Source organism: Anolis carolinensis, chromosome 4, assembly GCF_035594765.1.
Source record: "Anolis carolinensis isolate JA03-04 chromosome 4, rAnoCar3.1.pri, whole genome shotgun sequence".
Classification (NCBI taxonomy): domain Eukaryota; kingdom Metazoa; phylum Chordata; class Lepidosauria; order Squamata; family Dactyloidae; genus Anolis; species Anolis carolinensis.
The window spans coordinates 214,715,489-214,729,021 of record NC_085844.1 but is presented as its reverse complement, the minus strand read 5'-3'; the positions used below and the strand labels follow the sequence as shown (position 1 = coordinate 214,729,021).

Sequence of the window (13,533 nt, the reverse complement as noted above, 5' to 3'; positions counted from 1 at the left end):
CTCTGTGCCACATGAAATTACATGTCTCCCTGGCAGTTATACCTCAGCTCAAAAGAAAAGCACCAATGTGAAGTCAGGGAAAAAATAACATCACTCATAATTAATAGACATAAAGGCATTTTTATAATCTGTTGAGGTATATTTATGTAAAAGTTCAAGCAACTATGTGTAGCTTTCAAGTTTCTTTCCTGCCATCTGGTGTCTCCTCCATTCACTTGCAGGTCTTGAAGCTCAGTTCACAGTATTTACACACATCAAGACCAAACTGTCGGGAACCCAGTTCTTCATTTTAGCTACAGAAAAAATAAATATAGCCAACAAAGACTCGGAGCTATACTTAGAGAATTATTGCATTTCGTTCCTTTTTTTCTGGCAATAGGCTTGCTGAGTCAGCAGAACAAACTGCATGGCTTTGTGCATTACCAGGCTGCAATACTCTTGGCAACTCACAGAGAGTTGGTTGAGAGAAAAGAAAACTACATTTCTGCAGTTTACTAAATATAGTGGAGTCTCGCTTATCCAACATAAATGGGCCGGCAGAACATTGGATAAGCGAATATGTTGGATAAAAAAGAGGGATTAAGGAAAAGCCTATTAAACGTCAAATTTTGAATATGATTTTACAAATTTGGCATCAAAACATCAAGTTATACAACAAATCGTCAGTAAAGGCAGTTCAATACATGGTAACATTATGTAGTAATTACTGTAAAAAAAAAACTTTCCATACTCTATGCCCTCTGAGATTGATGCAATGCGCATTGGGCCTCTCCATGCGCCAGGCCCTTGCCAGGAGGGGCGATATGCAGCCGGAGCAGGCTGGACGCTGTGCCTGACAGGAAAAGTCTGTGCCCCTCCCAGCAGGTACCTGGCGCAGGGAGACGCCCGCTGCATGTCGCTGCATGTTGCTGCCATGGGCCTCTCGCCCCTCCTGGCGAGTGCCCGGCAAGCAGAGAAGCCTGCTGCATGTTGCTGCCCAGAGAGGTTTCTCTAGGCAGCAATGCGCAGTGGGCCTCTCTCCCGTCCCAGCAAGCGCCCAGCGAGCGGAGAAGCCCGCTGCTTGTTGCTGCCCAGAGAGGTTTCTCCGCTCCGCATTGCTCTGCATTGCTCTGCATTGTTGCCTAGAGAAACCTCTCTGGGCAGCAACATGCAGCAGGCTTCTCTGCTCACCGGGCACTCGCCAGGAGGGGTGAGAGGCCCACTGCCGCAACATGCAGCAACATGCAGCAACATGCAGTGGGCTTCTCTGCTCACCAGGCACTCACCAGGAGGAGCGAGACACGGCCAGTGCAGGCTGGACACTCTGACAGTAGAGGCCTGTTGTGCTAGAGAATCAGCTGAGCCGACTCTGTCAGATAATCCAGAACATCGGATAAGTGGAGGTCGGATAAATGGGACTCTACTATAGATCCCTCTACTTTCTGTTCTACAGTCTACAATGAAAATGGACTGGGGAGATCTAAATGTAAAATAGCTGAGAATAATGTACATGTACACTGATGGCACTGCATAAATAAATAAAGAAGAAAAACAGCAGCATACCTACCTCTCCTGTGTCAGAATCCTTAGTGTGAGCCACTTCCAAGATTCTGTCAACCTCCACATAGTCTGGGTTGAATAGATCTTCATCAGGCTAGCATAACAGGAAATAAAATGATAAAACACATCAAAAACAAAATGAAATCATGCTATACCTTAGAATAATGCATTTTCTAGGGCATAAAACTTTGTGCACATGAGGTCACTCAATGATGTTGCCAAAAGAGGATTTTTATGACAATGACAGATTACAACCGCACATGGCTATGTTTATCAGGTTCATTTGTAATAATTTTCAAAAGGCTCCCATGTTAGTATGTTGCACTAAAATACTACAGCATCTTATGGCACCATAAAACTAATAAGTTTAATTTAGCATCAACATTTGGAGACTGTAACCCATTTCATTAGATAACTATGGATTTCCACACTGCGTTGCTAAATTTGGTTGTTTCCACAGTAACAATTTCCAGGGTTGAAAATTAACTTGCAGTTTCCTGTTGCATATGGAGAATGGGGAAAGACACTTCATCAAATGGCTTTCATTCCACGAATGCTCATGTCAACCAAACCTTGCCATGATCTTAAATGTGCCAGAAGACAAGAAACTAACACACCCACCACCCTCAAAAGTTATATTTGAAGACAGCATGAGAAATATATGAATATCTAAAAAAGTGTAGATTTCCTGCTAGCTAAAAAAAAAGAAGAGAACACTTCTTTGAAAAAATGCCAGAAGGCATGTTAGCATGGTTTCTCACAATTTCTGGGGAAACACCACGTGTTTGGTGACAAAAACATTGGAAGAATGTTCTTTACACCCTTCACCTGCCAACTCTGGTGCATTAACCAAAATATTGGCAACAGAAGTATGCAGCTAAGATACATAAAAGTAGAATTTTGTCCATGCCTTTTAGTGTTCATGATGGGCAGGGGGAGAGTTAGAAACTGTTACTTGCCTGCATCTCTATACAGATATGTAAAACTTCATAGGTGCTGATAGAGACAATTTTCCATTCTGAAACTACTCCCTTTTCCCCAATAAAAATAAAAAAGGAAAAAATAAAAATAAATCACAATGTCACCACCACCTCAACTTTTCTACTTTTCCCTCAGGTCCAGGGTTCCACATTCTAAAAACTGTGAAGGTGCATAAATTTAAATTGGGGAGGGGATTTGGATGGAAAACAGGAATGACTTTGAACACAAACAGCTCTTAATACAAACACACTCCTATTTTACTTGTCCCAGAGGGTCAGTTCAAATTACCTTAATTGGAAATATGAACAGTTCCTCAAAATATATGTAACTGGCATTTATCATTTACATTAACAAATTTCAAAATTCTTACTGAAATTCTTCATGAATTATAGCTAAGGAATTATCTTAAATCTGAGATCTCTGCTCTAGATTGCTAGCAACATTTGTTTTTGTTTGTGTTACTTCTTTTGCTACTTCGGGTACTGATATATAGATGAAATGCAGTAGCATAATTGGCATTGCTTAACACAACAGTGTCTTTTTAAAAAGCCGTGTGTTTCTGCATGAAGGAATCCAGAATCCAGAGACAGAATTGGCTTGTTAACTTGAAGGATGGTGGACAGAACATCAGTCTGTCAAACAGAAAAGCAGCTGTTCATCCTAAACAAAGTTCCCTCAGAATCATTTCACATTTGTGCCAAGAACTTCAGTAGAAAAAGAGATGAAAATACTGAGGATTTATGGCCACAGTTAGGAAGCAATTTCAATATCAAATTGCCCTGATTTACATCCACCAGGAATGTACAGAGAAAGCTGCAGGTAATGAGCCTGTTAGGAGAGCAAAATTCATACTAAATTTGATAGTTAATGAGACCGATCTCCAAACAAGGTTTATATGCATGTGCAAGCTGTTTAATGAAACTTTGGTCATTTATTGAACTCTTCCCTGTGGCAGACATTCCTATATCAGAAAATAGTGGTGGTCCTGCCTACATGCATGTCATTTCTAATGCTGGAAAAAGTGTCCCCAGATAAGGATGCCTTGACAAAGCGAAGTACCCAAGCATCAGAATGGCTCCATGGGTTCTTTGCTCACCTCTGTGAAAATGTGCTTCATCTGGGCTTGCTTATTGCGGAAACGTTTAATCTTTTGAGCAATGCGTGGGTCTTTCTCCAGCTCCTCCATTGTGGCCCATTTACAGTGCAAGTAAGAGCTGTGAATTAACAGAGAAGCATTAACTGTGTCAATGAATGGATCATGCTCCCCAAATTATATGGGACAGGACACTTCAAACATCATTAGGACTAAAGCCTTAAAAGTCGTAACCAGAAATGGAAGGAAGGAAAAGAATAGCATTTAATACTATGCTTGTTTCTGATGGCAGAGGTGACTAGAGTTTGGAAACATTACTTTTTGGACTGCAGTTCTCAAAATTAAGGCCAGAATTGTAATCCAAAAAAATAACCTTTCCAAGATGTTGAAAGGACTCGAGATGACCCATATAGTTGAAGGGAAGTTCAGGTAAACCAGTAAGTAAGGAATGCAGATTCAGGAATCAGTTTTCAAACCAAGCAAGATTCAGAGAGTAAAATTAACTCTTGAAGGTGGGAAAGTGAAAGCAGGAGTGGTAAGGGGAACAATCTATTAGTAACTGCTACTTCAGATACACTGAGTATCTGGAGGTGAAATAATCTGAGTAGGGGAGGTTAAAATAATCTATGTATTATGGGCAGCCAATAAACAACATCCACACAGTAAGAAAAGAATATACGTACAAATTCCGGTATTTTACGTAAAATAGCTCCTGTTCATAGGTTTCTCCTCCAGGAAAAGTCTAGAACAACAGTAAGTATTCAGTAAGAAACATTTTTATACACAGCAAGTGCTACATAGTCAGTGTGATTTCATCTGAAATGGGCTTCAACCTACACAACAGATAAGATTCAGGCTCTGTATTATATTTTCCCCATGTATTTGTATACATCACGGGACTAAGTTTACTAAGTCACTCAATATTTGCCACTTCTCCACTCAAAAGTAATTCTATGTAATGCCCTTGATAAATCTATGTCAGTCTAGAAACTAGAAATTTAGGATTCGTGAGCTAACCTCCTAGAGAATGTGGTTGATTTCAAGATAATTGGCCCCAAAGTGTGAATAAAAGGTTCTATAATTTCACACAGACATATTGGTTTACCATAGTGTAAATCTTCTGGTTGGTGTGAGGGAAGTCAGGTTCTGATTAGTGTGATGTGCCTGAATGAAGATGCAAATAAGTGGTTGCACCACACACCCTACTTCAGCTCTGAGATGAAATGTACAGTTGCATGGACTTCCTTCTCTGCCTTGGTATATTCTGAAGATGTCACATTCTTGAGTGTGTCACATTCATGAATGTGTCATCTTCGCCCTCTCCCCCCCAAACTTCAGGATGAAGACCCATCTCTTTCCAATATGTCTTTGGATCTCAGTACACTCTTTAATCACAAAAGTAGAGCATGCTAAGCTCTGGGCTGAAGAGGAAAGATACTCATCATGCTCAGTATTCTGCTGTCCCCTTCAGCTGCAAGACTTTGCCCATCCCACTTAACCTCCAAGTCATTAAAGGTAGGGATTGCTTTGTATTGCCCCTCCCCATCTCTGCACTTAAGTCTGGAAAGAGGAGCAGATTATGTTCCATTACCTTTGTGCTACATTTGAGACTTAGCACACAGTATTTTGTTTGTGGGGAAAAAAGAGAAGTTTTAGCAGCAACAAAATTTTAGTTGGCTGATAAAAGACAGCCAAACTTGGTTACTTCTAAACAAATTGCTCACCAAAACTCTTTCATAATTTTTAAAAGAACACTAAAAATGGTAAGCCTAGCACAAAGAATCACTATAGTGGAAGTATCTTCTCTCTCTAGCCATTATTTATTCAACCAGGAGAGTAACATTGGTGTCCTATAAAGCTTGCCATACACCAGTCCTTCTCCACACTGAGTAGTTATTTTGGGAAAATGGAATTATTCCACATTCTCTAACAACTTCAACAGCTGCTACCACCATTAATGGTAGTTACAGCTACTGCCATTAATAGTAATAATAGCTACTACAATTAATAGTAGTATTGTTAATACTGAATTTTGGGGTTTTCCTGGCAAGATTTGTTCAGAATGAAAGCTGCTATTGTCTTTCTCTGAGGGTAAAAGAATGTGACATGCCCAAGGCCACCCAATGGGGTTTCCATGGCAAAGCAAGGATTCAAACCCTTCTGACCAGAATCACAGTCCCTCACTCAAGCCAATAGTACTGAACATATGTTTAGACAAATAGTATTCTGGAGACCCAGGCCACCAGGATCCTTGCACCGATGAAAAAATCCTATAATTGCACAGGATTACACATCAGATATTTCCCTCTGCCACCTTCAGGCAGCTCTAGAGGTTTTCCTGGACCTCCAAAACAACAAGCAAAGGTGCACAGAGGTTCAGCGAGGAGATTTACTAACAGATTTCTTTCCTCCTGGTGAAGTTCTCCCAACCTGCCTTTAGTATAAAAAAACCTGTGACCTAACTTTTCAATTTATTATACTTTCATCACTTATTGCAACCTTTGGTTAGGACGCCAAAGATACAAAAGGCATTTACCTCCTTCTGAAACATTCTGGAGGCAAGTATTTTCTCAATGATGTTGGCATCATCCTCAGGAGGCTCCTGTGAATCCCAAGACAAGACAAAGAATGGTATAACAGAAGTAATAACATTACCACAAATCCCATTCAACATCTCTCCTAGAATTAAGAAACCCTAGAGTAAAGCCTGACATCCATCTTTACTAAATCTTGAAGAAAAAAGAACGCAGGACTGTCAAGCTCCAGATTAAATACTCTCCCTAATACACATAAACAGCAACTGTTTGTATTCACACAAAACAACAGACAGTCTTCATTTCTGTAATATATAGCCACATTCAAGGAATCCTTGCTTGATAAACACAACTGACTAGCTTACATGCTCATGAGAATGAAGTTGGCAAAACCCATGCATTTCTACACAACATTAGTACATATGCAATTCTCTTTCAAACTTTTGCAAAAATCTGTCCATATATTAATGTCAGTTATACAGGCACTGCTGTTCTCCTCCACATAAGACAATGTTTTCGCTACAGAAATTCAAGAGGTAAGCTCTGTCATCCCACCCCCAATGGCTCCAGCCATACCTCTGCCTGCCAGGCCAAGGTAGATGCAGAGAGTGCAGAAGCGCGTCCAGCTCCCAGTACTGCTATCGTTTCACCATCATCATCCACCACCTTGAAATCCAGGTCTTCATTGTACTTCCTGCGCTTCACCTGACGGCCAGAGCGGCGCTTCTGCATATCAGACAAAAGTCGGATAAGACTCCTTGACTGAGACCTAACATTGCAAAGCTAATACAAAGAGAAGGCAATATGGCTCAGTACTTGGCCAAAAGCCTTCCAGTTCTTGCATGGGCAGAATAAACTAAGCAGAACAATACTAGCAAATACCCATAGGTATATCACATTTCTGATCACCCAGGGCCAAAAGTAAAACACTCACAGCTCATTTCTCCAGCCATGGTGTGAGTCTGGAAAAGGAATTCATATATACTATAGATTAATAAATTCCAGACAGATAAAACAAATCAAATTATAGCCTAGTCAAGCTAGGTAATAAATATGACTCTGGGGGAAAAGAATCCATACATAGTCTTGGACGTAAAGCACTATTTTAAGTACTTTGTTAGTGTCAGTGTTTAAAGTAGTGTGAAAGTCAAAGAAGAAAATACTTCTTTAACTTTCACACCACTTAAATACTGCTTTTTGTTCATATGCTGTTATAAAATAATATTTTCCGATTATAGCCCATATGCTTGTAAACTACAATTCTCATATTCCATAACCATTGGTCCCACTGTGTAGAAATGATGGGCATTTAAAACTAACAACTTCTGGAAGGCAACAATGCATTCTTCCCCATGCCCTATCTCTACTGGACATTTGCATTTTCTTATAAGATTCTACACAGAAAAGTGCTTCAAAGACAGTGAACTAAAAGGAAAACTTTATTTTCATATCATTTATGCCTTTAAGGGCACACTCAGACAGTATGTTGACACCGTTTTTAAGTCAGGCTATGCACATATGAAGGGCATCACTACATTTTGCCATTGCCAAACTACTTAGGTTCTGCAATTGTCTATGTCATTCCCACTAGTAAGCTTTAAATCTGAACAGAGTGTAAAATCCAAGTGAGGAGGGTCATGAAAACATAAAAATGATACAATTGAATCTGAACACATGCAGACTTGCACCTTCCCATACTTAAGATTTCATTCATAAGCTGCTTCATCCTTGAAGCCGGCTCCCAACATACCAAATGAAGACATTCCTAATCAACCAATGGAACATACAGAATCACATATGCCCTTTAGTAACAGTACCTGTCCCTCTTTTGAAAGAGGGATCTTCTTGTACCCGCAAAGGTAAGAGATCCAAGCATACCTGACTATCAACTGATTCAGCAGACTCCTCAGTGCTCTGCCCAGAAATTGAAAGAAGACTTTGATCTAGCTCTAGGCTGTCTACTGGAGTGTCACTTTTCCTTTTCCCTTTTTTCTTCTTCTCAACAGGAGTTGGTCCTTGCTCTGTGCTGCTAATACAAATGGGAAGCATCAGAAGAATATCAGAGCAAATATAACAGTAAGTGCGGTCTTGTGATTAGTGCTTCTGACTGAAATGACACCCTGAGAACCTCCCTTTGTGCCATTGTTCTTTCAGAGCACTCCTGATGTCAACAGCCATGATCCAAACCCAATATTCTTGAAGCCCCGTTCACACAACCATCTTCCATTCTTCACAAAAAAAGCAAATCTATATGCCAAGCGGATTGCTCTCCTCTCTACAGAACAATATTCAGTGCTGTGCAAGGGATACAGTTAGAAGAGAGAATAGGTTAACTATACATGTAAACATAAAACACTTAAAGCGTGAGCATTTTGGATCTCAGCAAACTCCATTTTAATATAAGAATGATCACTATAGATGCATCATTTCTAGTTTTCTGTAAACAAAGATAGTGATAGAGATCTAATATCTTCACATTCCTTTTCACAACTACAAAAGTTGAAAGCTGTGATGGATTTGTTGACATAAACTGCTTTTCATGAAGCACATCTGACACAATCTGGGTTCTGAAAAAGTCTTGCTAGCATTCAACGTGTAAGCTGTTTTGAATTCACAATTGCTTTCTTCCATTTAATGAGATTCCTTTCAGTTACTGCTAAACCTAAGCATTTACCACAAGTGTCATGAATCCATAATTTTTCATGTTTTTCTAACTGATAATGTTAAACACATATGGAGACAATCCTTTTCCTCTCATGTCCCTGTTATCCTGAACTTTAAACATTGTTAAGACCTTGGCGCACAACCTTGGTAAAGCACCATGCACTGAAAATGCTATATAAATAACAATAACACCACCAATCAATCACTACCATTATACTTAGAATATGAGCCTCTGGAGAATTGCAGCTTCTTATTAGCTTCACAAACCCCAGTGTTTTACTGTTTAAAAACAAGAGTAAGGATTTTATACAGTAATGTAACATTAGACACTGTAGCTCTTATACAAACATAAAAATAAGGCCTAGAATCAAATGTGGTTTTTACAATAGGTTCCCCTGCTTCTGCACAAAAGAATAATAATAATAATAATAATAATAATAATAATAATAATAATAAATAAATAAATAAAACTTTATTTATATCCCGCCACCATCTCCCCACGGGGACTCGGGGCGGCTTACATGGGGCAGTGGCCCAAACAACATAAGAACAAAATATAAGCAACACAATAAATCACAATATAAAAAGATAAAACAATAATACAATATATCAATATAAACAACAATACAAGATAAAAATTTCATTTAAAACACATAAATGGTAAATGGTGAAGTGACACTTTATCCTTCTGAGGGCCATCCCACCTCCTCAGAAACATAAAAGCCTGATTCAGAGAGCAAGAAAACATATTTTGGCACTATGAAGATAGAGGGGATGAAAAGCTCCAATTCTACAAACACTGGATAATGAAGTGTTGGATAGTTGGATCTTGGGGGTAAGATTTGTGTTTGGTTTTTTTTCAAAAAAAGAGACACAAATTAATTTTGAAGGCATAGATATAGACAGAGTAGCTCTCTCATAAATGAAACACTAAAAAAAAGGGAATCAGATGAGGCATTGGAAGTTGTAATGCCAAATACAGGATGTAAACTGAATTAATTCCATAGTAGGCTGTAAAACTCTTGTTAAAGATATCAACACCATTTCTCAGCCTGCTCTGCCTGACCCCTAACTGTAAACAGAATGGCAAGAGTGCTATGCTGGCAACCATCGCAATGATGTCACAGCCTGGATTCACCTTTTACCCCAAATAAGATCTGGGTCAATATTTTAATCAGAGATTATCATCTGGCAGCTTGAAGTGCTTTTACTTAGTTCACAGCAGAACAAAATAATAATTGAGATTTTTTTTTTTAAAAAAAGAAAACTGCCCGGAGTTTTACTCATTTGAATTTTTCCTAAATTGCAAGAGAAAGAATTATTTGCATATTTATGTTAACATCCCCTCTAAGATTTTGCATGCTATGCGACAGCCACCCTGAAAAGCAAATGAGACATGATGTATTTTTCACATGGGTTTCATTATATACTCTCTCATACAAAAGAGCCATGGCCAAGTTGTCTCTTAAAGAGATCTTTGGGGAGGTAAATTTGTTCCACAGTCCTCCCACCTTTACAATTGTTATACCGTATGATGCTGCTTCTCCGAGTTGGACCCCTAGGAAATCAGGCAGTGTAAAACACCTCTAGACCCCATTATTCCTTTGTCTGCTAGTTCTGAAAATACAGTTTTAAGAATACCGAAATTTTCCATCTCTGCTTTACATCACAAAATTTCTAAGGGTACATACAGAAACAAAATATTCTATAAAAGTTGTCTAGCTTGAGGTTTCATTTCCATTCTATGACAGACAATATTTGGGCACAGATTAACTAACCTACCTGGAGCCTACTACAACAGGCTTACTGTAACAGTTCTAGAAATACAGAACATGAAATAGTCCTATTTTTTATTGCAGATCAGTTCTTTGGTGGCAGCACAAGCTCTGTGTATATTAATTAGTTGTAAATGGCAAATCATCCCATGTTCAAAATGAAGTGATATCATGTTATAAGAACCTCTTCTATAATGAATAACATTTTAAAAATCAAAGTGGAGGAAAATATTAAGTTAAAATATTACAGGATGGACAGGTGGTCTGGCACAGTTGGGTTTTCTTCAAACGGAATGAAGGGGGAATAAGAACTATGTTCACTGGATTGCTGCCTAGCCTCAATGGCAGGATCAGGTTACAACTCCTCTCACTCTAGGAACAAAGTAGCAAAAGATGGCTGAAAATTTCCAACCAGATGGAAAGAAAAGAATTCTAGCAAGGAAATACAAAGATCTAGTTTAGCAGCAGAAAACAAGCTTGCTCCCTCCTCGATATTTCAGTCTTTCGAACGTTTAAGCACAGCTATAATGTCCCCTTCAATTTTCTCTTCTCTAAGCTAAACACTTCCAGATCCCAAAGCTACTTCTCATAGGGCTTGGCTTCCAGACCTTTGATCATTTTGGTCGCCCTTCTCTGTACATGCTTCAGATTGTCAATATTCTTCCTGAACAGTGGTGCCCAGAACAGGACATAGTATTCCAGGTGAGGTCTGACCAAAACTGAATTTAGTGGGACTATTATTTACTTTTATTAAGACATCACACTCCTGTTGAGGCATCCCAGAATCACACTGGCTTTTTTAGGTGCTACATGACACTGTTGACTCATGTTCAGCTTGTGGTCTACTAAAACTCCTAAATCCCTTTCAACTTTTCTAGCCATGCCCTCTGGTGGAAATCTCCAGGGCAACCATGTGAAAGTCGCCCTCCATGTTCATAAAACATTATAAACCTGATGGCTTTGACTATTTTGAAGCTATTTTTGGTAGGAGGTTCCTGCAACAAATCTTAGGCCACTGGAACACTGACACCGCCCATCTAAGTTAGAGAGGCTTTGGTAAATCACAAGTTACAAGGTGCCCAATGTTCATGTTCTCAGCAGATAACAGAGGAGCCTATCTGTTGGGGAAATGAACACTGATTCTTACCTGTGATATGTCTGTTTCCAACATATAAGGAACAAACCTCTTGATCTATCATCAGAGGGTGCTGGTGTGAAAATGTGTTTCCTTGGGAAGCAGGCTGGTATTTTCACTATTGTCTCACTGCATAGTTCTATATGTTCTGCAATGTTAATACAGGTTGAAAATCCCTTATCTGGAATGGTTAGGACCCAGAAGTGTTTTGGATTTCAGGTTTTTTATTTTATTTTAAAATACCTACATTCACATATATGCACATAATGAGATATCTTAAAGATGAGATTCATATCTAAACACAAATTTCATTTATCTTTCATATACATCTTACACACATAACTTTTTATACAGTATTTTTAATAAATTTGTGCATGAAACAAAGTTTGTGTGCACTGAATCATCAGAAAGCAAAGGTATCACTATCTCAGTCAACCATGTGAACTATTTTAGAATTTGAAATTCTAGATTAGGGATGCTCAACCTATACATTCTTTATTATCTTCTGGAGCTTTTGTGTTTTTAGCAGTGCTAGTAACCGGTCTTCTAGTGTTAAATTCCCCACATGGGAACACAAAGGGTCTTTCTTTTTCCTTCTCAGAGCAAGTGTGAGAAACATAACCCAACCTGCAAGAATTTAGTCTCTTATCCGATGAAAAGATAACTATTACATATTCTGAACATATTAATATGAAACAGTATATGTGTGTGAATAAATATACTGGTAGTATTACACAGAACAGTATAGGCAAAGGACTATATATACCGCATGTTCATTATTTATCAGTCTGCTACTGCAACTGTCTGTAAATTGTATCTGCAGCAGAGATACATTGTTTTCCATCTGACTGTTAAATATATAATTGATGTAAATATTCTTATTTGGGACCATAACAAAAACATATTTGGTCTACTGGTTAAGTTTTCTATTTTTGCTCAGTTCATTCTTTAAAATGTTGTAAATTTAATTACTTTAGTACATTTAATTTAATTACTTTGGTTGCAAAGCTTTCCTTCTCCCACTTTTAACCTCTAAAACTGTTGAATGAGTTTGAAAGAGGCCGAGAACACTATGATTCTTCAAATCTTGTATAATTCCAGCCTGGTCCAATGGTGAAACTCAACAGGATTAGTAATTTAGCAATATATTGGGAGGGGGTGTTAAATGTTCCTTATCTTTGAGACAGGTTTCTAGTCTTTCATATTTATTTCATAGAATCCTAGAATAATAGAGTCGGAAGAGACCACATGAGTCATCTAGTCTAACCCTCTGCCATGCAGAAAAACCACAAAAGTATCAATGACAGTAGCCATCTAGCCTCTGTATAAAGGTTTCCAAGGAACAAGCTTCCACCACACTCTGAGGCAGAGAGTTCCACTGTTGAACAGCTTGTACAGTCAGGAAGTTCTTCCTATTGTTCAGGTGGAATCTCCTTTCCTGTAATTTGAACTCATTGCTCCTAGTCTGAGTTTCCAGGGCCACAGAAAACAAGTTTGCTCATTCTTCCTTATGACATCCTTTCACATATTTATACATGGCTATCATGTCTCCTCTCAACCTTCTCTTCTGCAGGCTAAATAGACCCAGTTCTTTAAGAAGCTCTTCATAAGGCATGGTCTCCAGACGTTTGATCATTTTTGTCAATATCTCTTTTGAACATGTGGTGCCCAGAATTGGACACAGTATTCCAGGTGAGGTCTTACCAAAGTAGAGTACAATGACTTTCCTTGATCTAGATACTATACTCCTTTTGATGCAGCCCAAAATACCATTGGCTTTTTAAGCTGCTGCATCACAATGTTGGTTCATGT

At 38.7% G+C, this 13,533-nt stretch overlaps 1 protein-coding gene across 5 annotated transcripts in view; it reads right to left on the bottom strand.

The window, feature by feature from the left end:
- Positions 1–13,533, bottom strand: part of chd6 (chromodomain helicase DNA binding protein 6) — a 146,150-nt gene that overhangs the window by 43,485 nt on the left and 89,132 nt on the right. For 4 of the 5 annotated variants that reach the window (XM_062978773.1, XM_062978776.1, XM_062978777.1 and 1 more), the window contains exons 5-10: positions 8,026–8,176; positions 6,724–6,873; positions 6,150–6,215; positions 4,297–4,355; positions 3,617–3,734; positions 1,547–1,633 (exon numbers count right to left, since the gene is read on the bottom strand). In XM_062978773.1, the coding sequence (XP_062834843.1) occupies positions 1,547–1,633; positions 3,617–3,734; positions 4,297–4,355; positions 6,150–6,215; positions 6,724–6,873; positions 8,026–8,176 (631 nt within the window). The remainder of the gene's footprint in view (positions 1–1,546; positions 1,634–3,616; positions 3,735–4,296; positions 4,356–6,149; positions 6,216–6,723; positions 6,874–8,025; positions 8,177–13,533) is intronic. The other variant, XM_062978775.1, reaches the window with a different exon arrangement.